We start from the raw sequence: 27,052 nt of genomic DNA, 5'->3' as shown, positions 1-27,052 counted from the left end.
AGTTGCCCACATTTGGCAATCCCTTATCTACCTTTCAACTGCTCTCTCCCTGCAATATTTTTTTCTTTTATGTGAAGGTGTCTGATTAGATTGAGTGCCCATGGCCCACAAATTCCTATGTGAAATCTAAAATTGATTTTGAGACTTTATTTTTTTAAAAAAAATCTCCAGTAAATTTAATATCAATGTTGTTACTCCTGCAAAACATCACAACTAAAACCTCCTTAAACAATAAATTATCTCCCTCCCCCCACCCCGACCACAAGCATGAGATAAGAAATCTGCAGCACAGAAAACCAAATTACAAAAAAAGAAGGAAGGAAAGAAAACATGTATTTCACATACCAAAGTTTTACCAGAGGTAAACACCAAACAGAACTGGCAACTTCACTAACAGAAATCCATCTGTCACATTGGCAGCTTTAGGATGTCCTAGTTGCTTCTTGTTATATTTGCACACAAATGTACTTCTGTATTTATAGGGGCTCATAATTACCTCTATGCAGATATGTATGATCAACCAAAAGTGGATGAGATGTGTATAGTTGTCTTTTTGATGATAGTAAAATGTAGCAAGTATATGAGGAACATTCCAAGTAAAACTCAGCATAAAGAATATGTAAATGAGAACAGGTATGCAAACCATGCAACAAGAACATCCAAGATGGTTGCCGCTGCATCTTAACAGTGCTAATTTGCCACTGTCAAGCAAATCAAACAACATAAAAAGCAAAGAACAAAATAGAATGGTGAAGATGCTTCACTTTCCATACCATGAAAAGATGCAGAAGTTGGTCCCTTATTTTCAATGAATTTGGCTCTAAACTCCTCAGCTAAAATTTGATTCATGTAAACTTTGTTATAGATTGTCTCTATCATCTCCTTATTTCGAAGAAATTCTGTTTCTGCATCCTTAAGTAAAGCATCATACTTCTGTCTTACCCTCTCTAACTCTTGATCACACTCTAATTCAAGTTGCTCTTTCTGTCCAACAAAGGAATAAATATATAACTAATAAAGCACAAGGGACAAAGTATAACAAAAGAAAACAGCAAGATAGTATTTAAAATCAAGTCCCAGACAAAAACCTTATCATCATGCAACTTGGTGAGTGAGTCCTGATGTATTCGAAGTCTAGTTAGTTCATTTTTAAGTGGTTCAGGTTGAAGCCCCAGAGGCGGCAGCAATGGTGCCATAGGAAAAAGTTGAGAAAGATGGCTTCCAGATTCTGGTTGCATACTAGTGCTCCTCAAATCCTCAGAATGTGGTCTTTCTGGTGGCATACTGGCATTCAGTGGTGATGGATGTACAAGAGGCTGTGATAAGTGCAATACCAGTTGACTAGATTGCCCAATCGGCACAGTTGCAGTCATATTTGGTTGTTGTAATGGTGCTTCAGTTTGTTGGCCAGAACAATGTATCTGTCTATGAAGCTCCTCTTGCCTTTCTATGCATAGAGATGCACTTCCTCGACCATGCTCAACTAAGGGCATGTCAGTTGATGGAGGCAACTGAAGCTGAAGGGAGTCCAAGATGGTTGTGCTATGATTGATTGGTTGTGAACGGACAACATCAACCGAATGTAATGCAGGATCCACAATTTGTTTGGAAGAACTGGAGCATTGGTCATGGGAGTCTGAGATGGTGGCATTCTGATTTGTTTGTTCAACTTGTGAATGGACAACATCAATGGAATGTAATGGAGGAACCGCAATTTGTAGGGAAGAACCAGGGCCTTGATCACCCATCACTCCAACAGATGCTGGAGGCCTTTCATGTTCACAGATAAAGTGTTCCTGGTCATGCAAAACTAAAATCAGAATCTGGCACCAAATGGCTACACAAATAATCATCTTAAATCTTGTTAAAGGTGAAATGTTGTTGATAAATAGGTCCTCAACATGTGTTACACTGGTTAAAGAAATTTATCTCCCAAGCTAACATGATCTAACATTATACTGGAGTAAGTTGACAATAAAAAAGAAACTAAAAAAACAAGAGACATTGGGGAGTTTGAAATGGCAAAGGAAATAAGTCAAAACCACCTTATATGAAACAATTATCTGTGGGTAGGTCATCTTCTTAATGTATGTGTAGTTTAAGCATATGTCAACCCATATCAGCCTATATCATTGAGATGTAACAGGTTGCAAGTCTATACAGACCAACACATATCATCGCAAACTGGTATTGGCACACCCCATGCATAGTTGCTTAGCGCTGATAACTGTGCAGCACACTAGCAAACTGAGAGGCAACCTAAGCTAAAGAAAATAATATTACCAAGAAAAGTAATTTCAAACTGATCCATATTACACAAACCAAATTGGCTGACAGTGATGTGAAAGTCAATTGTTTCAAACATCGTATCAATTAATATTTTGTTTCAGGTCATACCTGATCCTTTTTTCTTAAGAGTACATCAACATTTTTATCGGGAGGCTACATCATCCATTGAAGCCACTAATGAAATATAGACTTAATGCAGACTATAATCTCTCACGTGTAAGTAGGTATGCAACACATAGGAATATCAAGCATATACATATAGTGCAAACAGTATGACAAGCAATACAAACTCTAATACCTCTCTCAACTCATTTTTGGGTGTAAAACACAGGGCTTAACAAGTGAGAACAGAAAACCATTGTTTTTAAAATGCAGTGCATTAGGCTGCATACATGGCTTATGGCTGCATAGGTGTACAACTACACCATATGCCCTAAGAATGGCTACCAAATGAGGTCATTTCACATATGAGCTGAAAAGATGGTTTGCTTAGCACTTAGTGGATGCATGGTAGGAGTATTGTTGTGGGGCTGCATATGCAATCTACTTACCATCAAACTACTGCATACATGGCCCTTTCAGCATTGTGAATGACCATATTTGTCACCACTCTTATGTAGCCCATCCAAATGAGGTATGTTCAAGCTAATGGTTGAGTTACATGCGGGTTTGAACTGGGCCACGTGTGTATATAAATAATGCCAATATTTTACTTATGCTATAACTATTGCTGCAATGAAACAAGCAAGAAGTATAAACATTAGTCACTAGATGAGACTGTCACTATCAGTGCTACCATTTATAAAAAAACTATTGCAATTACTATTACTACCTAATATATTTAACTATTTTTAAATATTAAAAATACTAGCTGCATATGTGCCCTTATATGCAGCATGCATAATATATATGTACTATGCAATACCTTGACCGCCCATATAACACAGACACCTTTTAAAACATTGCTGAAAGACCCACTGGTAATGATGAAGTCTCAAAGCTGAGCATAAGACTTATTCAAGTGATATATATGCAGTAGAGATGGAAAACTAGATGACAGACAATATAAATGTCTATTTGCTCACATGATTTGTTAGGGTACAAAGAACAATGGCTTTCACAAACAAATGGAGTTGGAACAGTTCTGACACCACCTTAGTTTGAAGATAAAGCAAAAAGGCTAGCAACAATAAAAAGAGGCAGTGCTTGATGGTTGATACTCAGCCTCACCAATGGAATGGGAGTCCATCTAATAATGGCTGATCAATCAATAGGTTCACCAGCACGGTAAGCTATAAATATAGCCTTCAAGTTCCAAGTTGGAGCACAAGGAACACAAAGCATGTTGAAAATTATGGTCCCTATGCTGGATGAGCACAAGAAGCTACATACTTGAGAGCATGAGAATTAACAAAAATCTTACAGAATGACCAACATAAAACAATAATGAAGATATGTTTTTTGACGATAATGATGATTAAACTTTGATGAAGACCGATAATAAAAGGTAACATAACAGACAGATATGAATGACTGACAAAACCCAAGAGCTTCACTTTGCCACTCTTCCCACAACAAAAGAGAGCAAACTCAAGATCAAGTAGTAAAGGGGCCTGTTTCCCAAAATCAAATTATTGCTGGACATGTGATGCATAGAATTAATGAATGAAAACTTCTAAAGTCAACCTAAAAGGTTAGGACAATTCTTGATGGTCACGCTGACGGCAATGTGATGGACAGAGGGCAGCAGATCAACAAGATGATCTGCCAGTTTAATTTCAGCCACTGGATCACTGAATTATGTTTTGACTTTTGATTATTAATTATTTTTGTTTATTTTCCATATGAGTGCACTCTACTGAGTCAAACTCAAGGGTTGACGTTAAGAGATCATAAACGCCTTCAAAGCACAACTATACAGTCACTTAGGGCTTAGGCTGCATTTGATCCAGCATTAGGGCTTAAAATAGGCCTTATTATTGCCAAACAAGTTCAAGAAAAGGGAAATAGGGATATTTGCTATGATCAAACAGCTTATTCCTGGAATAACAATTCCAAGGAGAGTTGGGAGTAAAATTATTCCCACTTTTATTCCTACCCTCTGGCTTCACAAGCAGAAGTACCCTGTTCTAGATCTATTCCATCCAGGAATAGAAGAGCTTCATTTAACAAGCATCAGTAATAACTTGTCCATGAGGAGAATTCCTCTTTTCTTATTCTGGAACCAAAGAAAATCTCAAGGTACAAGCAACATCTTTATCTCATTGGACCTGTAAGATGGATTGACCACTAAAAAAAGAAAAAAGCACCCACACCCTTCCCTTTAGAAGGTACTTGGTTCGCGATCGAAATCGGAATGGGAATCAGAATGGATTGAAATAGGAATCCGAATGGCCTAATCCCCCGAAGCGTTTGATTCGTAACCAGAATCGGAATCAGAATGAAAATTTGAATCCTTAGGTGAGAATAGGGATTGAATTTTAGGTAGATTGGGCCATTCCCATTCCACCCCAAAATCGGAATCGGAATGGGACTCCTTCCAACCAAAACGGTTGGCATGGGGTCATCCATTCCCATTCCGATTTCAAACCCCCATTACCCCAACCAAGCACCCCCTTAGAGTATCCTACAACCTAGGTTTACATGTCCTCAGGTGCTAGCCACTTTTAAGTGGGTATTCTTGGAAATCTGGAGATAAGGGTCAAGCTTTTAAGTTTATAGAAGAGCTTTACTAAACTATAAAATTGCCTTCTAGAGAAGCTTGAACAGAACACAGTTTCCAAAACGAGTTCAGCCTCCAGAAAGCTTATCCCCTCCTACAGTTCCAAGGAAATCCATAGACTATGCCATGAATCTGTAGATATTCATCAATTTGTTGTATGTTCTCAAGATGTGCACCATGAGTTTGATGGCTATACCTGATTAGACGTGACACTGTTTCGACAGCCAGAGCTTGTTGAAGCATTGACAAGGGAAGGAGACTGGGCATGGCTTTGCAGATGGGGAGATATCAACCATGCACCATCAGAATTATCTGCACCAACAACTCTCTCGCTATCAACAGCTGTTGTTGCTCTAGAGACAATTCCGTCAGGCCTGCTACCTTCTGAATTCATGATACTGGCCTGAGGAGCTGGATCTTCAGTTCTGGTAGGCAAGTTACCTGTCTCTCCCGGTGAAATACTCTCTGGAATTTCCCCAGATGCGCTACTTGGTTCAACAGATTCCATTTCATTCATGTTGTTGGACTGAGAAACTACAGTTTCAGGTTCTATGGGTACACCCTCTGCCACTCCAGTGGGATTTCTTGCAGATTTTTCAGAATACTTGGCTGTCAAATCAATAGGTTCCACAACATCTGTTGTCACATCAGTGAGTAGAGGATCCGAAGATGGCCCAGATTGAAACACCATGTTTCCTGAACCATCACACATACCACTTTGCTCTCTTACCTCTTTGAACTCTTCCACCCCAAAACCAGAATCTGGCAGAGGAATGCTATCAAATGATTCTGCTAGTTTACCAGCTTTAGCTTCTTCCACCCAGTGATCCTTTATCTGCTCCTCTTTATTCCTTGCATTTAACTGCATAGCTTCAAGATTACTACGCCTGCATTTCATGCGTTCCTCAAATGCAGCCATTTTTTTGGAGAATTCTTGAGTTAGCAATCTTATCTTGTCATTTCTTACTGTAGAATCTGTATGTATAGCGCGGATGAGTTCCAAATCCAAAACATGAGTTTTCTTCAATTTCATTTTCTCCTCTTCCTTGTGTATGTTGAAATCTGAAATTTCTAGTTGTTGTTTCGCCATTAGCTCATCTGCCCTTCTCGAACAAATTTTATGAATCAAATCGACTCGTTTTTTCAGGAGTTCATCTTTTAATGACCCAATGTTATGCTGAAGCATTGGAGTCACAAGAACCTGCTCCTGCCCCACCAATATTTTCTGTTCAGTGCACCTACGACCATGAGGATTTTCTCTGAGTTCAATTCCTTCTGTTTCCTGACGATGAGATGCTGCTGAATTTGGAGTCATCTCATGCACAGGTTCTCTGGAAATATCTTTCCCTGATAGAGATGACTGATTCTCCACCGAATTTGGCTCATCTTCTTTCCTTAATGCACCTGTTTGATGAGAAAACTTTTTCTTTACTTTTCGCAGTTTATAATAAAAAATTCAGCCAGCTCCTCATTGCACTCAAAGTTCAGGTACTTTTTTGCAAGCGCAAATGATGCCTGGTGATCCACCTTGTGTTTCAAAAGAGATGCAGCACACCAACACTGAAAGTTGTAAAAGGCATATAACAGTAGTTAGAAAATATCACTAACAATGGCAGGTTTCTAGATAGCAAATTACAAAGTGGCATACACAAAAAAGCTTTATGGTTACAGAGACATGCAAAATTACCTCAATATCTAATTTATGGAATACCCTGAATTTGTTGCACACAATTTAGCGTCCAACGGATTTAATCAAAGTTGAAATAGCATCGATTCTAAAATTTCAAGGAAATTCAGTATAGGCACTAATCCTGGATAAATTTGAGGATATATGCAGGCCTGGAAAAGACAAGGCATAACTTGAAACAAGAAAAGATGTAATTCTGATCCAAGTCAAACATGTTATTTTAGTCAATGAAACGTGGGTTCATTTCCTTCTTCAACATTATGTTAACCCTGGAAAAAGGAATTGCATCACTAGCATTGTAAATAGCATAGATTTTATGCACCTAAAAATCTGCTTGGATCTCTGGATTTTGCTGGATGGCAACCAGACTTGGTGATACACAGGCCTTAGGAAGCAAAGGCAACCCTCACCTGGATGCCTAGGTCTAACAAGTTCTGCTTCAGAAAACTTGTAGCTTCATTTAATACAATGAGATAGAATGGCGATTTTAACTATCACAATGTCACTGATGCAAAATAGTAGTCGTTAAAGTTTAAAAGAGCCAGATCTCTACTAATAATCCTAATACATGCAGGTAATTTTAGCCAGATTCTTGTGTATATATTTTATGAAGAACTTGGCCTTCATCAAAAGAGAACTAATTTTCCAGAACTTCAACATGTTTTAGATATTTAAGTTATTCAATCATATATTCTATAAATGTCATTACATTCATTATAAATAAGACATAGCACAACTATATCAAGTAACTACTTCACTCAAAGTGCAAGGGAACATTTGAAACAGCAGAATTGAGAAACAGGCAAGACAATATGACATTGCGAAAAAAGTCAAAAAAAAAAAAAAATCATCGCTTCGACAAATCATTTAAAGTATTGAAGGTTATCTTTACCAGGGATATCTTGAAGGCTTGCAATAAGGCTTCTGGTTCCCGATTAACATGATGATTATTCATAATATACTCGAGAAACATTTCAGCTGTGCTCTTGACATCATCCTGTATGTGTAACCATGAAAAATCGAATAAGGGATCCATTCATCATCCAACTGTGATATGCAATGAATACTTTACTAAAACCACCAGCAGATTTCTCTCTTTCCTTCGGAGAAATCAAATAGCAAGAGCAAAATTTTATGCACATGAAAACCTCAAGACTTATAAATCTTGATTGAAAGAATATCAAAACATTATTGAACATTTGAGCATGCCATTAGATGTACAAACTGTACAAAGCTGTGCATTTTACAAGTTTCAGACATTTTGTGATCCTTCTATCCAACACATAAAGGTTATCATGTTTCAAAATTCGAATATATCAATGCTTCTAGGCACTGCTTAAGCATACTAAAATCCTTGGTTCTGCATGCATGTACTTAAACCACCCCCACTTCCCCCCCCCCCCAAACTGCCACTGTTGGTTAAGGCTACCTGGCACACTAATTATGCATCTTGCATTTAAACTCTCCTTGCTTTTACACTCTTTACAAAATTTAAGTGAGGAAATCTTTCTTCATGACGCTATCTGTGAATGACTATGTGCAACCTCTGGCCTTCCACATGCTTCCAACAATGTTCATTTATCACCTTCATGGTGCTGTGATCTTTAGCACCATCTTCAAACTCTATCTTGCCTTCCAGTTTTAGTGTTTAGCCAAGTCATCCTGGAAGTAAGGTACATCATGGGCTATCATGATCATATTCCCTTTACTTGATAATGCATTCACCATCGCCCGACAAAGCATCATTCTCCATATTCCATATGATCTTGGGCCCTTCACTACTCCATAGGTATTAATGTTGCCCCATCTTATCCACAGAAAACTTTGTACCAAATGTGAAAACCTCACCTGCCCACTCAGTGCCCCTTTCTGATCACTCTACATTACCTATATAATATTAGTGTTTGACATGTGTGATGCATATAACACCATGAACAGATGGATTCAATCTTATCATTTTGAACATTTTTTATTATTTATGTTACGCACGCACAAATATATATATACACATACATACATATACATATCTATATACATATACATATCTATATACATATATACATATACATACATATATATATATATACATATACATATACATATCCATACATATACACATACATACATATATATCTCTATATATATGTATATATACATACATATCCATACATATCTATATATATATATATATATATATATATATATATATATATATCTATATATATGTACATATACATATATATGTACATATATATATATATATAGATAAATAGATAGATAGATATAGATATATATATATCCATGCTACCATTTTTAGTTGGTAAACTTGTTTCACTTTAAGATGAAGACATTTGTAATAAAATTACAGCTGATTGGATAAAGTGGAGAGGTGCTTCTAGGGTATTTTATGTGATCAACGCATATACTAGCGACTTAAAGGAAAATTATATGGAATGACATAAGGCCTAAAATTATATGGGTAGAATGTTGGGCAATAAAAAATAAATTGAAGGTAGCAGAAATGAGAATGTTAATATGGATAGTGGTAAAACTAGGAAGAATAGACTAAAAAATTAGTATTTATAGGAGCTATGAGAGTTGCAAAAATTATAGATAAAGTGATCAAGAAGTAATTAAGATAGTCAAGGCATGTATAGTGAAGATTTCAAGACCTGCAGTAAGAAGGTGATTTAATTTGTATTTAAGAATGTAGCAGAAAGAGGGAAACACCTACAAACTAATGGATGGAGATTATGAGAAAGGATATAGAAAAGCTTAAAATAACATATTAGCCTCTGATGTAGGCCTTAATAAGAATACTTTGCAAACATGGATCCATGAAGTTGACCCAAATAGATGGAATGAGGCTGGATGGCGGGACGGCAGCGCATCCCGTTCTATGCAAAAATCGGAACATCCCCGTTCCACGAGATTTAAAATATTGTTTGTAACAATCCAGGACCTCATCCAACAAGGTTAGCAAAAAGGTACTATTTGGATTCTTGAGTCCTGTATAAGTACCCAAGATCTTTCCAACAAATAATCGAAGTAGAACTAAATACACACCCGCATGGGTTCTCATATACTCCCCCTATTAAAGCACTGATATCCTCGCCAGATTAAAGGTTCAAACCTATTCAAATCTAACCACAAGCGCCATGATTGGCCCATGGTCAACCCCTATAGACCCATGCTGCAATGTCCTCTAGTCCACATAAGCCATGGGTTAGATCTACTCCGATACCATTACTAACAACCCAAGACGTCACCCAAAATGGCTAGCCAGAAGGTATTATTTCGATTCTTGGATCCAATATAAGTACCCAAGATCTTCACAACGAATAATCCCTAAAGGTCTAAATCCATGCAAATCTATTTATAAACACCACGGCCGACTCGTAGGACTTTGAAAAGGGGAATAAGAAGCCATGAAAAAAAATAACTTTGAAAAGTCTGATATAGAACTCTCTCAACCAACAGACCATCGTCATTAGACAAACAGCTGCTAGTAGGTAAATGCAATGGAAGCTTTCCTTGGAGAATGACTGATCAATATTTTGGCACATGGCAATAAGTTCAAAGTCTAATCAAAACCTTAAACACAAAAATAAAGCATGCAACTGTGAATGTAAATTATATATCAGTAAAACTTACATAGACAACTAAGCAGATGTACATGGAATGAGCATCAAGTATAATGCAAATCATTTGCACATCAGAATGCAAGCAAGCAAACAAGATAATGTTTGAGTGCATCCATGACAAACCATATATATTTTAACGTTTCAAGCAGCAACATCCACATTGTGAAAATATGTCACGTCAATTCACATAGAAAAGCAGATGAGCTCTGATATAATTGAAATCAACATTATGAACCTTGGATAGCCTTATTTAAATAAAGAGAAAATTTGAATGGAGCATCTTTTAATAATTTATGTGGGGTTAGGATACAGAGTAACAATAAACCAATACATTTGATACCTACAGCTGTTAAGTGGAAAATAATATATCCATTATTATCAAAACCAAGGTTCGCAGACTTGGTACTGGAGCCCATGCCGGTTGGCTAGCGGTATGGATCGGTACAGGTCCGTACCATACCAGACTGGTGCAAACCGAAACAAGAAAGGAAGAGAATCGGGAGGAGGAAAAGAGAGAGAAAGAAGTAGAGAGAGTGGGACGAAGAAAGAAAAGGAGGGAGGAGTCGGAGGGACCGCCGGACAGCGCAGTCCATGTATGCGGTACCACAGGCATGAAATAGGGGCGATACCCCTGTTTCATGGGGTTTTTTAAAAAAATTGAAACTTAAGTGAAGCTGGCAAACCATTTACCAGCTTCACTGTTTTTGCTTTTTTTAAAAAAAAAATCAAAAAAATGAAGCCGGCAATCCGATTGCTGACTTCACTATTTTTAATTTTTTTAAAAAAAACCTCTTAAACAGTGAAGCCAGCAAATGGTTTGCCGGCTTCACTATTCATCTCCATTTTTAAAAAAAGGACTGATACGTGAACAGAGGTGACAACCCCTGTTCTGCGGGCGTGACTCCACTCGCATGGTTTTCGCTGCCCGCTTGGAAACCTCCGACAGCCCCTTCGCCATCCCGTCCTCCTCCGGTGAGTCACTCGCCCTCTCTGTCTCTCGTTTAATAGCCCTATTGGGTGGACCGAGCTACGGAGGCTTCTGTGGCCCTCCGACGACCGCAGTGGGCCCTCCTCTTTCTCCCTCTCCTCCTCTCTTTCCCTCTCTTTCTCCCTCGGTGCCGGCGTGTACCGCTTTCCAAGCCAGAACCATCCCGATTCCACGCCGGTCCGGTTCGGCACACCCTGAACCGTCCGGCTTAGGATGGTTCTAAAAATCTTGATCAAAACTATCTTCGAAGTAAATGTTGCATCTACAATTTAGTGCTTGTGTATCCTTAATTTGTACTCGTAAGCCACTAAATCACATAGTGCCAAAAGAAAACATATCTAACCATACAAAGTCAAAGCAAATAAAGTAAATGAAAATGATGCAAATCATAACATGCATACTGAAAGTCTCAGAGTGTCGCATAGTTTTGATAACTCCGGCTTCAATTGGGCATGAAGGCTCCTCTGCGCATTCATCAATTTTTCCCTCCCTTCATGTCTATGTACACCTGAATCATCAAGAGACATGGGAGATACACTCTGATTATGGATTGCATGACTCATAACATTGCATGAACTGACTGTGTGTCGTGTCACAACATTCGTTCGACCTCCCGATAATTCTGCAAATTAAACAGCATTCAGCCTTACAATAACTAAAAGAAACTAAAAATTTCACAATCCTGACACAAAAAAAAAGCAAAATTGCAGAATCCAATATCTTACTCCCTTGGCACTACCTGGTTCGTTGGTCATTGTGCTTGGAACCAGTGGTTCTTTCCGTGGAGAATTAAGGGATGGATGACTGGAGCTACATTGAGCCGAGTTTGCAGGCAGTACAAAATCCTTGCCCTCAGCTGCTTCTTTTCTTTTATCATGAAGCCAACTTTGCAAAGAAGTTGGATCAACAATGTTGCTAGCTACTTTTCTACGCTTTTTCTTTACCTCATCATTTACTGCTTCTGGTGTCTTCAGAGAATCATCAGGATGTTGAACCTTTCTGCGGCTCCTCTGAGATGGCTCAGATATATAACGCCACTGAGGATATTTTCCATCCAATAAATGTGACCAGAAGCTAGGTGGATCTTTATCCAATGAGGAGATTCCATCCTTCTCACCAACTAACATAATATTTCTTGAATAGGATGCTCCACTCTGCTGTGCTTTTATCAAAATTGAGCAGTTGCTAGGATCCCGAGCTCCAGCCTTGCTGGACAATTTTGTTAACAGTTCGAGCACTACATTATCCAAGAGTAAATTGTCACTGGAATTTTCAGAACAATTATTTCGGTTCTCCTGCTGGTGTAACTCATCAAGTTTACTGAAAAGGTACGAGGCGCCCCAGCTAAGAAGTGAATGGCTAACACTAGGGCTTATGCTTTGTATATTGCTCTCAAGAATCATATCTTGCTTCGCAAATATTAAGACTTTTTCCTCGATTGTACAAGATGAATATAGACGAAACACTGCTACCTGTTCAAACTGCGATTCAAGGCTTATTTTCTGGAGAGATCTTAGGTCATTCAATGGATTCCAATCACTATTATAAATAATAATAGCATCAACTGATGAAAGTTTGATACTGGGGAGACATGCACGATTTTCAATTAAAAACACAAATCTCCCTTTCACCTTATCATTAAACATATTCAATGCAGCCAATTTTTTTGACAGAACCAATCCACTGTCAACACGTTCATACGAATCAGCACCAAATCTCTGACGAAGAAAATCATCCAAGATATCACCAATTGAATTCCTTCCAGCCCCACCAATAGACTGTCACATTTAAAAGATGTAAATGAGAACACAGATGCCTAGTCTAGAACTAATCAAACATGTGATGTGAGTTTAAAAAATTCAGTAGAATCTATCAAAAAATGTTGACGATAACCATTCCACTACATAATGTAGCATATTAACCAGACTTGATGGTTCATCATATGGACCAACAAAATATATTAGAGTTGCTTTATGTATTATACAATTTTGTGATAGTAGCGAGTGTACAAAACATTTCAGGCAAATAAAATATAGCATGCTAATTCTTGATGTTAGGCATTAAATACACTTTTCTCAAATAAGATAAATTTACAAAGATGAGAATGTTCAGAAGGATGTGTAGTAAAATTTAGGAATAAGTAAATTTTGGAGCCAATGGCTATAAGAATTGACGAAGAAGTGGTAAACTATCTCAAACACAACAAGCCTGTGCAACAAAATTTGCAGATATTGCACAGTGAAGAACTCAAATAAATGTTGAAGAATCAATATTCACAATGAAATACCTAAAGGTAAGATATATAACAGATCCAGAAAAGATTTGGAAAATCTGCATCAGTAGAGACATCCATTCCCACTAATAGACACCTTGACACAAGCACCTTTGAAAGACAAACAACATCATTTAAAAGAGACAGACATATACATAAAAGGAAAGCAATTACTGGAGGATCCATCTCATGTACAATATAAGTCAGTAAAACACTACTGAAACCAGAAACTAATCATGACAGAGCATTGAAAATACCACTTCGGATTTGTGTCTTTAGCCAACTTCTTCCAGAAAAAAATGAATCTTGACATCTTAAATTGAAACAAAATTAATGAATAATAGAATCTGATTATAAATTACAATCATAAGCAATATATATTAAAGATTCTGTTTTACAACCTTCAAACCTACATACCCTGAACAACCAATTTACCACCATCCTCATTAACATATAAAATGGTAGTTGCTATCCTTTTAAATGAATTAAATAGTAGGGTTTGAATGATAAATTCTAAGACAGAGGCAATGATGCAGGGCAAAATGTAATACCAAATCAATCAGACTTCCCTCATCCTCATCTTTAACAAATTCAACCAGATTAACATAAAACAGTGGCTTTTCCTGATAGGTCATCAATAATGTAGTAACGCAGCAATGTGAGCAGAGTGATTGAAGAATTATATGATAAAATTTATTCTACATGTGTTAGTCTGCATGCTTTTGACCACAATAAAAGGATGCACAAGCTCCACAGAGAACAGCCATGTTTACAAGAAATCAAATTGCAGACCTGAAAAAGTATCAACACTCTTAACCCTCGATTCTTGATCTCTTTGAGAATCTTATCAAGTAGCAGTAATTTTCCACTTGCATTTACTCCAACATCCAAAATATTGACTGCTGGAAGATCTTTGGTTAGTGAAGTTTGCAACAATTCGTCAACTAGGTAAGGATGGTCGCAGCACTGCCAGAAAATAATAAATTAATAATAAGTTAATAGAAAAACTATCAGCAATATCTATAGATAGACATCTGTAGACGGGTGAGAAATTTAGGACTACATGGTCTCACATGCTGCCAAGTGCCAACTATTTTTTATCAGGTCTTTTGGTTATAGTATGATCATAAAGTGATAAGAGTCAACCTTCCGAGTAGATATAAGAACGTCACGAAGAGCTCCAACATGATCAATTTTTGAACATGAACGAAGAGCAATGGAGTTTGAAATTAATGTGAAACAATATTGTTCAAGCTGCACATTTGAAAACTGAACAGGAACCCAGTACTCTATAAACTTTGAGGAGTCTGGTTTGCGCTCATATGCGTAATAACGTGCTAATCTCTCTTTTAATATAGCAAGTGTACCAGCATGATCATTATGATCAAACTTTAAATTACTGATACAATTCTCTTTTCCTCCTGAATCAAGGAACAAGAGCAGGTTGATGTATTCAGCAAGGCTATCCTGAAAAGTTCCAAAAGTTAACAAGGCATGATTCCAAAAGTTAACAAGGCATGATTCAATTAAAAGAACAAAATTCTAAAACATATACATTAAATATATAGGATATAGGCACACGCACAAAAACCCACAGACCCACACATATATATGCACCTGCATACCTTCAATGGTGCACTTAAAAGGAGAAGCTTGAAATCAGCGGAAAGATTCTTAAATTGTTCAAAGTGTTTGAATACTCTCGAGTTTTGACACTCGTCAACTATAATTGCTTCCCAGCCAATGCATTCTAAATTTTCAAAGTCCTGGATACCAATAGAACATACCAAGATGTCAAATACAGGAACCCTACAAGTGAGACAGCATACAGATAGCAGGTTACACATACAAATTGAGAAGTAACTTGTGACATAGAGCAACATTGAAAAACATTAAAACACCAAAACTACTTGCTATTACGATGCAAAAGCAACTAGAAATGAAGATACCTCAACAATAGCATCAGGATGTGATAAAAGCACTTGAAACATTATGCAGCCGCCTTCTTCATAAAATTCTAGAGTTCGAATCATCTTACGAACAGCTTTACTCCCATTGTAAACAACAACATTAATAGAGGGTGCTAAGCGATGGAACTTAGCTTCCCATAAGGACAGAGATGTGATGGTTGAAATGATGAGAAAAGGGCGACATGCATGAGATAGTAAGGCTATTATAAATAATATGGATTTAACAACCCTCTCCTGCAAATTTAGAAGGTGCAATAGAACTGTCAGCATACAAAAAAGCAGAGTACTCATGAAAGCACAGAACTACCTTATGCATTTTCTATGAAGCAACAACAAAAACAAAAACTTGACCATCGATAGGATCATAAATACATATTTACATATAAAACTTTGCAGAAAAGATCATTCTCTGAAATGTTTTGTTTGTTTATACTCCTTCAATTGCATAAAAGAATGAAGAAATATTTGAGAATTTCTAAACTCGAGATAGCATAGGCGGATTATGTCGGATGCATCTCTGATGTTCTTCAATCTTCAATGACATTGACATTTATGATTAAGCATTAACATGAAGCAGATTTAAGAATAGATCAGCAAAAATTATCTAAATCTGATATCAATCATAACATGTAAACAAGGAAGGCAAAGACAAAGAATGAACACAGAGGAGCATTGGAATTGCACCAAGCAAAAAACCAAATTAAAGCTACAGTAGGGAAGTTCAATGAAGATTTTAAGTGGAAGAAAAAGAAGAGGTACTTGGATGTTTCTCTGAGAAAATAGATACTTGTGAGAGAACTTTAAGAGATAAGGAAGCAGAAGATTGGTGAGCAAGGTTACCCAAACCATGTGAAACCAGCCAGCTTGGGGTACGCCAAACCAGACTGATTGGTTACCAACATGGTTCAGCTAGTCGGTTTGGAATATAAAGGCCATCCCTCATTCGAGGCCCTAATCCCATCGCTCGGTTCTCTTTCAAGCCTTAATCCCTGAAGCCCTCCAGCCCCATCGAGTCAATGATGACGACGACCAGCAAAGAAGTCCCCAACCACATAAGTCTCTCTCTCTCTCTCTCTTGCTGCCCCCCCCCCCCTCCTCTCAGTCCCCATCGTCGGATTTGGAGCTCTCGAAGCTCCCCAGCAACAGATCAAAGTGATTCGGCCTCTCTCTCTCCCTCCCCCCTCCTCTCTGCCCTTCTCTCCCCCCTCTCTCAGTCTGCATCGCTGAATCTGGAGCTCTCGAAGCTCCCCAACAACAGATCAAATCAGTTCAGCCTCTCCTCTCTCTTCCCTCTCCCTCGCTATCCCTTCCTCTCCTTCTTCCTCTCCCCCATCCCTCTCCTTCTCCCTCCCGCCCTCCCTCTTCCTGTTTCAGTATGCTTAGATGCAATTCAGTACACATCTATATCGTACCAAACCAATCATCGGCCAACACAAGTCCTAATAGCAGTTTGGCAAACCTTGTTGGCCAAGCAAGGATACATAATGTCAAGCCCAAATAGTTGAGCTAGGTCATATGATAAGGTCATGATCATGAGCTATGAAACTCTGATGACAAAGAGTGAAAGTCCACAACTCCACATGTTTAGACCGGTAGGAGGTATATCTGAGAATTCAGAAGAACTGGAAAGGATAACTATGTTGATGACAGTCCTAATGAAGCAAGGGGCACAGATCGTATAGATGGACATGGTAAGACATGATAAGAAGTTAACCAAAAGAAAAAAAAAAACAAAACAAAACAATATTATGAGCCTTAGCCTCAAACCAGTAGTTAAGCAAGATGTAAGACCAGTAAGAGTAAAAACAAATTGATAGGCTAAGTTTGTTGTTTATGCTAATAAGTTACACTTCACTGAAGACATGATGCTTAGTCAAACAAAAATCTTTAGCTTTCATGACTTTAATTCTGGGCACATATCAAACATGCAAGGTAGATATATGTTTGGCACGCTCACTTGCAAGAGTGGGTGAGCTCAAGGCTGCACTAGTAGTGGATCCAGTCCACTAGGAAAAAGCATATGGCATCAAAAAAAAATACTACTTATTTAAAACAGTCAAGTGATCAAAATAGTTATTTATACACAACCCCCTTTCTTACAACTATTTCATGATTGCATTCTTGAAGATATTCTTCAAAATGTCACTCGTTGCATGATTTTAGTCTTCTAGGTCTGCAAGCAATCTTGAAAGATCTCATGAAGTTGGCATTTACCACTAAGAAGAGTATTTAGTACATCCATACCAAAATAAACAACTCTCAATTTAAATATCCAATAGAGAACTATGACACATGCATGCAAGCATCCAATTCATACACATATTTTGTAGAACACATCCAGACAAAGAAAAGCACTTTTCAATAACATAACAATTTAGAAACTTTATGTCATAAGTAGTTTACAAAACTCCTATTGTAGAAAAACAAGATCTTGACTGTTAATTTAGCAAACCTACCTGATCATCAATGAAAACAGCATTTTGGGACTTGTGCCAAAACTCACGAAGCCGGTTAACAGAATTTAAATGATCATTATCAAGTCCAGGTGGGCACCCATCAGGCAGCCTGGGCAATTTATAGAAAGGATTTTTCTTCACCTGTGAAGCCTGGAAAATGATACATAGCTTATATATTCCAGAACCACATAGATTGGACCGCTCTAACAAAATATCCTTTCAACAAGGAAAAGCTCAAAAGAGATTATTTCTAGAAGCAATATCAATAAAGCAGGATAAAATACCTTAGCATAAGATAGAGGGATAACCAACATTTTCTATTAAAAAACATAAACCAAACATGTGAAAATGATCACTATCAAAGCATACAAATATCAAAACATAAGAATTAAAAGAAAAAAATCCAGACAATAAGGAGAAGTTACAAATGATTTTTTTGCCAAGAATACATTATCAACATAAAATTCAATGATTCAAGTATACATGCCAATATTTCAGCATTTTATACGAAGTGGTTAAGGTTGAAACTTGAAAGAAAGCATGACAAGGCCAAAAGTAAACAATATAATGCTATCCATTAGTCTCCAACCTGGTGACATTACATAGCAAAATTCATGTTTTGATAAGATCAGACCATTCCAGACAAAATAATAACATAATAGACTCAGCCTAAGCTAGTGTTGCAACTTTTACTGGTTGAAAAGGATGAACTTTTGTTCAAAGGGTTTAGGGTCCAAATCTCTATTTAAAACATCATGATTATATGATACATGCCTTTTTCTCATCAAATATGAGGTCTGTTACAGAACAGCTCAAAGTGGAGAAGGCTCCAGGGAAAGGATTGGGTAAGGCCTCATGTCAACCCACTAAAACATACATGAACATGTTCTCAAACATATTTTGAACAAAAAGATTGAAATAACACCATTTGCATCCTTTAATAGGAAAGGTTGACAAATGAGCATTCAGAAACTGATTCTAAGTAGCTGGGTCAAGGCATGATGGGTGTTGATTATAGTTGTTTTGGAACAAAAAATATGATTATAAATTTTATAATTACTTTGAACAAAAAATAGACTTGGAATTGAGGTGAAAAGGTGCAATTTTAGGGATATGTGGCATCATGGAATTAAGAAAATTAGCATTTAACATAGAGAATAAAGTTTCTTGGAGCTTTAGGATGAATTTATAGAATTTGAGAAAATTTGGAAAAATAATTGGAACCGATCTGCTTTAAGATCTTTCATGATCAAGGAAGTGAGAAGGAAGAAATAAAGTACCAAAAGGACTTCACCCAACAGAATGATATCTCGCTATTTTAGTCTTAAGAGACTGCTTTGATGCCTAGGCTGAAAGTACCATAGGTTCTAGAAACCAAAGGAATGGATTGATGCTTCAATAGATCCCCGTAGGAAAATAATCCTACCAATTTATAAATAACCATCAGGAACTAATCAAATAAAAGTGGCCACCAACATAATGCAACGTGCTAATAACCACATTAAAAAATCAACTAAAAAAATGAACAAAAAGATTCTAAAAAACAAAAGTAAAACCAAATCTTGTTGATAGATGCACAAGCACGTATTGTTAAAAGATGTTTAAAGGCCAAAAAAAACAATTAAAATAACATATAAATGCAATCAGATCCGAGTGAAATAACAGTCATAAATCAGCTACTGGTTATCTTCCTCCAAGAACATCAGACAAGCCTCCAACTACCTTTTGCATAACCACCCTTAGACAAACTTTCTAATGACTCCACAATAAGGCAAAGTAATATCCTGAATCAGAATTCATAAGCTGGAAGAAGCATTGCCCATCTTCTTTGTTTTACCTGATCAGACCTCCACAAACTGCATCAGGACCATAGATTCACAGACTAACAAAAGGGGGTCCGGGTTGGTCCCTACAGTGAATGCTCAAAGTCTTTCTATTAGCTGGTGCACCACAAAATAATGGATCAGCGATCGCCTGGCAATGCCGAGGCTCAGCATTCCATATAAGAAATTTGCATGTGTCAACTCAAGCATATTAAACCGCACTTTTTTGTAAATTAAAGGGAAAAAAAGATATTAGTAGCTAATTTGACGATCGCATCACACAAAATTTTGAAAATATGGAGAATGGAGGAAATGTTAAAATGCTGGTACTTGACAAAAAGTCTCTTGTGGTCACCTAACCAATAGAGTGAAAGACCTTTCCACATTCTCTCATGACCTATATTACCATTATCGACAACAGACCACATAACTTGCCTTCTAAATACAACAGACTACAAAACTTGCCTTCTAAATACTGTACATTTAAACATCTGTTTCTTCTAATATTGGTCAGACACGCGCTTTTGAGCATGCAGAATACACTTCATAATATATATAAAGTGGAACCACCATAGTCACATGCCACATATTGGGTCTTGACAATCACAACCCAGCCTAAGAGCATCTCATTGATACAAGGATGACAGAAGGCTTATGTATGCATGCAATGGTGAACCTAAAAGATTAGGAAACCCCAGGATGTTAAGCTCAAGTTGATATCTTGAAGGCCAATTTTTCAGAACTGCAATGGAGGTGTTATTCCAGATATTGCAAGAGACAGAAGATATATTAAACAGTCCTAGGATCAGAGGTTATAGAAGAGTTCTGTAAAAGGATTCTAAAGGTTTTATGCCCAACTGAAACCGAGTAGGTTCAAAGTTGACTAAAAGTCAGCTTTAAATGAATAGTTTTTAAATAAAGATCTAAATAGACAACTAACTGATTATTAAAGTAATGATGAATGCAGGCTATTGGTTGAATTCAACTTTCAACTAGTCTTGGAAATTAAAGTTGCATGAAATAAGATTCAGAATTTTCCATATATAAATCAATTCAAGTTCAAATATGTAATAGTGGAAAAGAAAAAACAATGAAAAGAAATGAAAGAAGAAAATAAAAGAACTGGGAAGAACAATCATTGACAGGTTTATTCAAATGACATCGGATCAAGCTCAATCATTTGATAGTAGAGAAGAAAGAATAATGCATAAAAAAGTAAAAGAACAGTAAAAAGAGTACAACCAGCAAAAAGAAGAAAAATAGGTAGGAAAGAAGAGAAAGAAGAGGAACACAACTTGGCTCTCCTGCTGTGAAAAATGCGTGATTCAAAATCCATCAACATTCATCACTCTACATGAACCCCAATTTAACAACACCATTCACCTAAAAGGACTCTTAGCTTGCCCACTATAACCCTAGACTCTTTCAACACAAGTCTGACTCCAAAAAAAGAACTAATCAGCCTGAACCTCCGATCCATCTGATAGTTTCCAAGTAACAACCTGAAGATAGAGCAAGAGAGAGCGAGAGAGAAAAGATATTGGAATCCTGAGAAGACTCCTAAAGTCTTTTTTTTTTTTTTGGTAGAAAGGAGGATCGCAGGCATCAAAATGTGAAGAAAGAAGAACCGGAGCAACCAGCAGTTACAGGAGAAGATAAAGACAAGGGTAAGGTCCCCTCCCCAGAGAAATCCTGATTCCCCCAAAACCCGTTAGAAACCATCAAGTCCACTGGCTGGTTCCCCCTCTCGAAAGGTATGAGAGACCACAAAATGCTGAGGAGACTGGATACTAGAGCAAATGTTGCACCACAGAAAGTTGTAATCAAGAGTTGAGAGGTTAGAATCATTATCCAGGAGATAATGCTACTAAAATCTCTACTTACAGTAGACTTGAGCATCTGCTTGGTTGCCGGGTTCGGGCCAAGTCAACGTCCCATATCAATACAAAGAATCCAGGCCCAAGCCTGGCCAGGTGCAGCCCAACCTCAGACTTGAAAGTTGAAGCCTGTTTTTATGAAAATATTCCTATCCCTGACAATTTATACTCAATGAAAATTTTCAATCTTCACCTATTATGGTGCAATTTTATAATAAAGAGTAAACTGAGTACAATAGTGTGATTGCTGCTTCAAAGAATCATTCAGCTACCAAGACCGTGATCATTAGAAGCAACTTAGCTTACAAATTCTAGCAAATAAGCATCCAAAAATACATGCTAGAATAGACATGTCAAGAAAAACAAAACACGTATAAAAAAAAAAAAAAGCATTCAAGTTTCATGTTGTAATAATCAGTAAACAGTGAAGCTAGAAAGGTGAAACTAACAATTAAAGCAGGCCTCTTTGAGGAAAAATCAATCTTACTAAACCTACCTTCTCAATTCTTGAAGGATCATAGGCTTTTTTTGCCTCCTCACGGCGAGTCTCATAATCTTTTATAAGCATCTTCCCATCAGATGAGCATAAAAACGGTGAGTTTTCAAACTCCCAAGTAGCATGCTCATAATCAAGCCCTTTCCATTTCACAAGCCACTCATGATAACAATGTGAAATATTATTGCCAAGCCCACAAAAAAACTCATCAGCCAATTTCAGGGGCATCAGCAACCTTTTCTGCAACAACCTGTGAGGCTCAGTCCATTCTTGCTTCCACCTTATGACCTGGAAAAAATTAGATTCAACAAGAAAGATAATTAGCAAAAAATATGCAGCTTATAGCTTACAAAGTGTCAATAAGAAAATGGAGTGGCAAGATTGTCCATGATGACAAATTAAATTTCCATAGACAACCTTCTCTTTCTGATATCTCCTATTAAATTTAGATACAAGTGTAGGAGCTTCAAGAAGCATTTGGCTTTCCGGAATCCAACGGTTATGGACATGGGAAACACCTTCATACTTGACAAGATAAACCTTGACATTCTGCATTCCTATAACCATAGAACCCATGGCAATGTTAGCAAGATTGGCATTATTAATTCAATTCAACAGAAAAGCAATTTGCAAGTCTCAGAATATGGCATTGATTGATAATCATTCTCACCCTCTTTAACATCCCAAACAGATTCAATCCCCTTAGATACTGAGTGTTCCCCGAACTCTATCTTTTTTTTCACGCAACGTATACAAAGCCAAAGGCCAGTAGGGATAATTTGCAGAGGTGGATCCAGACAAGTAAGATGGTAGCTTCTTTTGCAACCTTTCCCATCACAACATCTAAGATTACACAGATAATTTACCATTTCTTAGTTACAAAAAAGAGAAATAAAGGTACAATGTAACAAAGGAAAACACACACACACACAGAGGCATCCAAGTATCCTTTCTTATTTCAGACAATGTCAGGTTAAACTTGCATGTAATATAGGGGTTCAAAAACTGAATCAACAGCAGTAAAACAAACAAGATGAGAAGGGATTTATAAAATCTAATATGGTCACTAACCATAAAAATAAATCATAACCATCAATCATTATCTCAATTACTTAGTGTTGGCTTCATGAGTCATTCTACCAATCATTCCCGATAAGAGTAATTCTTTGTACACTGCACCCGATGTAGAAAAAAAGCATCGCCCCACCTAATTGGGCCACGTAGCCACCACTTTCCAAAATGCATTTAATGCTTGCAGGTCCGTTTTTTCGTTTGAAATTTTGAATGACGAAAATACCTCTCTTCTTCTGAAAAAAATTATGACATCCTATGGCCATATTATGACATCCTATAGTCAAATTATGATTTTTTGCACACATGATGTTATAAGGGAGGACATTTTCGTCACTTTTTTCAATGATAAAAAAGTCCTCTGTCTTTATGACTTCTGAAAGAAAAATTATGATATCCTATATGCAGGAAGTCATAATTTGACCACAGAATATCATAATTTTTCAAAAGAGGGGTATTTTCATCATTCAAAATTTCAAACAAAAAAATGGAACTGCAGGCATTAAATGCGCTATTAAATGCGCGTTGGAAAACAGTGGCTACGTATTCCAATGTGGGTTGGGTGGTGCACTCCATATCAATTTTATTGCACCTCACGCAGTGCACAAAGACTTTCTCTTCCCGGTAATGAGAACATCCACTAGTCACCATAGGTCATAACAAATCCTTTTTTGCAATTGCCATCCATTTCATATCATCCTTTCCTCCATTTACTTGATGAGGTTTCTATAAGGTTATTGCATATTTTTCAGAGAAAAAGAAGTAGTTTGGTATCTATCAAGCATTTTCTCTTTCTTTCCCTCTCTGAGATTGGTTCAACTGGATCAATAATAATTATTCCTCAACCATCCAGCATCAAAATGTAACACTTTGCAGTTGTTGTCTAAAAAGATTCTACCACACCAACATCTCTGGCAACTACCAAGAGATCACAAACAGTTCTCAAAAGGAAAAAAGTCAAGATCATATTTTGTAAATTCAGTAAATTAGATTGGCAGATTAAAGAATCTAAATATGACAGATACCATATATATATATATATATATATATATATATATATATATATATATATATATATATATATATATATGTATATAATATGGATGCAACAAAAGTAGTATATTAACATCACAAAATCAATATATTCTTAAGGTGAGCAAGGCACCATGGTACTCAACAATCAGAAATATGAAGTTCATTCCTTAAAATCAATAATTTATTAAAAAAAGATTACCCTTCCATAAAATGAAACATTATCCATCCATCCACATATATACATATACATATATACATATACATATACATATATACATATATATATATATACATACATACATACACATATATACATATACGTATATACATATATAGGCACACACAAACATATACATACACACACACACACACACACACACACACACACACACATATATATATACACATATATATATATATATAGACACATATATACATATATATATACATATATAGACACGCACATACATATACATACACACATATATATATAGACACACACACACACACATATACATATATACATATACATATATAGACACACACATACGCATACATATACATATACATATACATATATATATACATATGTATATATATATATGTATATATATATATGTATATGTATATGTATGCGTATGTGTGTCTATATATGTATATGTATATATATAGACACACATACATATATAGACATATATATACACATATATATACATGTATATATATATATACACTGCATATTATGATTTTAGGACTTAAAGTGTTTATGCTTTTTAGACGAGCTAGCATCTACACTGACATCAAAACCAAAAACAAATAGCAAAACAAGGTCACTCACAAAAGCAGTCCAGGATGCCTGCAGATGATGCAGGCATTGGCATCACTTTCTGTTTGAATTTCCCTTGAGGACTCCTTCAAGTAAGTTGCGCCAGGCTGCTCATTTGGAGCACCTATGCAGTCACTGAATTCAAGTCTTCCCCTATCCTAACGCAAGTAATTAAAGAAAAGAAGGCAACATCAATGTGCAGATAGCACACTTGAAAAAAAGAAAAGAAAAGAAAAGAAAAGAACTACTGCAATAAGAAAACTAGATGAAAGTAATTTCTAGTGGCATAAAAATTTAGTTACCCCATCCATAGAAACGTTGACATATACAGTATCAGTTGATGCTATTAAGCTTTGCCTTCAAAAAAACAAAACAAAACAAAACAAAACAAAAAACAATGTTAGGATAAACTGTACAAGTACATAATGCCTGGGGTGCCATACATTCACCAGAGCAACAGAACCATGAAAATAAAGTATAAACATAGACAAAAGGTACACAGTACATTGCAGTTCCAGCAAACTGTTCTCTAGTTTCTAGTACTGAATTTCCTTTAGCTTCAACCCCTTGATGGCACCCAGCAACAGTCTCATCTTTGTGTGGATTTTCCAATGCATTAACTGTCTCTAAGACTTCCTGCTGAAAGAGAAGATAAGCATACCCTAAATATTTCAGCCGACAAACATGTTAAGCCAAGAGTTAGAAATATTTTGCTAACAAACAACTATTACATTTTGCTAAGATGAAAGGAAAGAGAGCGGAAGAATAAAGCAAATTAACAAGGTGCAAAATATTATACAGCAGCAATGCCCTATCAATTTCAATGATTGAAGAACAGGATCAAAGAAAACAAATGATTAAAGTGAGGCAAACGAACAAGGTGGTACATATCATACAGTAGCAATGCACTTCCGACTTCAAAGATGCAAGAACAAGATTAGAGGGGGGAACAATACCAAAAAACTCACAGAATAAAAACAGTATGGTGATGGAAGGTTATAGAAGGTTATGACAACAAGAATCTGTACACTGCCCCAAATTTTAGTCCAGCCCCCAACACATATTATAATATGAAGACTACAAGAAAGGACTGTTGTTGTTAAAAATTTGCTTGATATGCATGCTTACTACCTACCTTGTCACTACATTAATAAAATATAACGAAAGCAAAAAGATTATGATAAAAGGATTATAAGCAGCTCTCGGAGAAAAAGGAACATACCTCTAGTTCTGTTGTGTGTTTACATGAACATAATTCCTGATCTTCAGAGTCTTGCACCCTGCCAGAAATACTGGCATATGAATAATAAGAATTCTGATCTCATATGCACGAATTCATCCATGAAAATCAAAAGTTGCAGACTTGCACAAAGATCTTTGAGAACAAAATCATTGGCCTCATCAAATATATTTTACCAATTAAAAGTATACCCACACTCTCAGTGGAGCATATAAAGAATATACTGCTCAACGTCCAAAATTCGGGATGGTTTAAGGCAGGCCAAATGAAATTCAAATTTGGCACTTCCAGTAATTTCAGTTCATTTACAAGTTTCATCAAAAGAAAATGACAATAAAAAATATAAATCAGAGATATAAATAGAATTACAACAAGTCAAGAAGATGCATTAAGTACATTTTAGAGTATTTGTACTGTTTGGACTTTGGACCTTTCAGCATATTATATGTGCTTTGTGCAAATATGCAAGCTTAGAAATAAATGTTAAAAGATTATTAAAAAATAAAAATCTATAACACTTATTTAAAATAGAAAAATACAAGTTAAAATAAGTAAGTTTAAAATAAGTTAAAATAATATTATATGTTGTTAATTATAAACCTCATATGCTAAGTTTTATCCATTCATAGATTTAGAGGATTTTCATAGGCACACAT

At 36.4% G+C, this 27,052-nt stretch overlaps 1 protein-coding gene across 1 annotated transcript in view; it reads right to left on the bottom strand.

Moving 5' to 3' along the window:
* The window catches only part of LOC105033425 (uncharacterized), a 33,326-nt gene that overhangs the window by 2,266 nt on the left and 4,008 nt on the right, over window positions 1-27,052 (bottom strand). The window contains 19 exon segments of the mRNA XM_073249886.1: window positions 774-984; window positions 1,089-1,796; window positions 5,208-6,466; window positions 6,469-6,571; window positions 7,591-7,695; window positions 11,732-11,952; window positions 12,070-13,108; window positions 14,395-14,568; window positions 14,749-15,069; window positions 15,228-15,368; window positions 15,552-15,806; window positions 18,029-18,178; window positions 22,225-22,512; window positions 22,642-22,781; window positions 22,895-23,067; window positions 25,169-25,314; window positions 25,459-25,513; window positions 25,662-25,792; window positions 26,379-26,448. Of these exon segments, the coding sequence (XP_073105987.1) occupies window positions 774-984; window positions 1,089-1,796; window positions 5,208-6,466; window positions 6,469-6,571; window positions 7,591-7,695; window positions 11,732-11,952; window positions 12,070-13,108; window positions 14,395-14,568; window positions 14,749-15,069; window positions 15,228-15,368; window positions 15,552-15,806; window positions 18,029-18,178; window positions 22,225-22,512; window positions 22,642-22,781; window positions 22,895-23,067; window positions 25,169-25,314; window positions 25,459-25,513; window positions 25,662-25,792; window positions 26,379-26,448 (5,690 nt within the window).

This window comes from Elaeis guineensis, chromosome 16 (assembly GCF_000442705.2).
Source record: "Elaeis guineensis isolate ETL-2024a chromosome 16, EG11, whole genome shotgun sequence".
In the NCBI taxonomy this organism is placed as follows: domain Eukaryota; kingdom Viridiplantae; phylum Streptophyta; class Magnoliopsida; order Arecales; family Arecaceae; genus Elaeis; species Elaeis guineensis.
The sequence above is the reverse complement of the archived record's forward strand: the minus strand, read 5'-3'. Positions and strand labels throughout refer to the sequence as shown.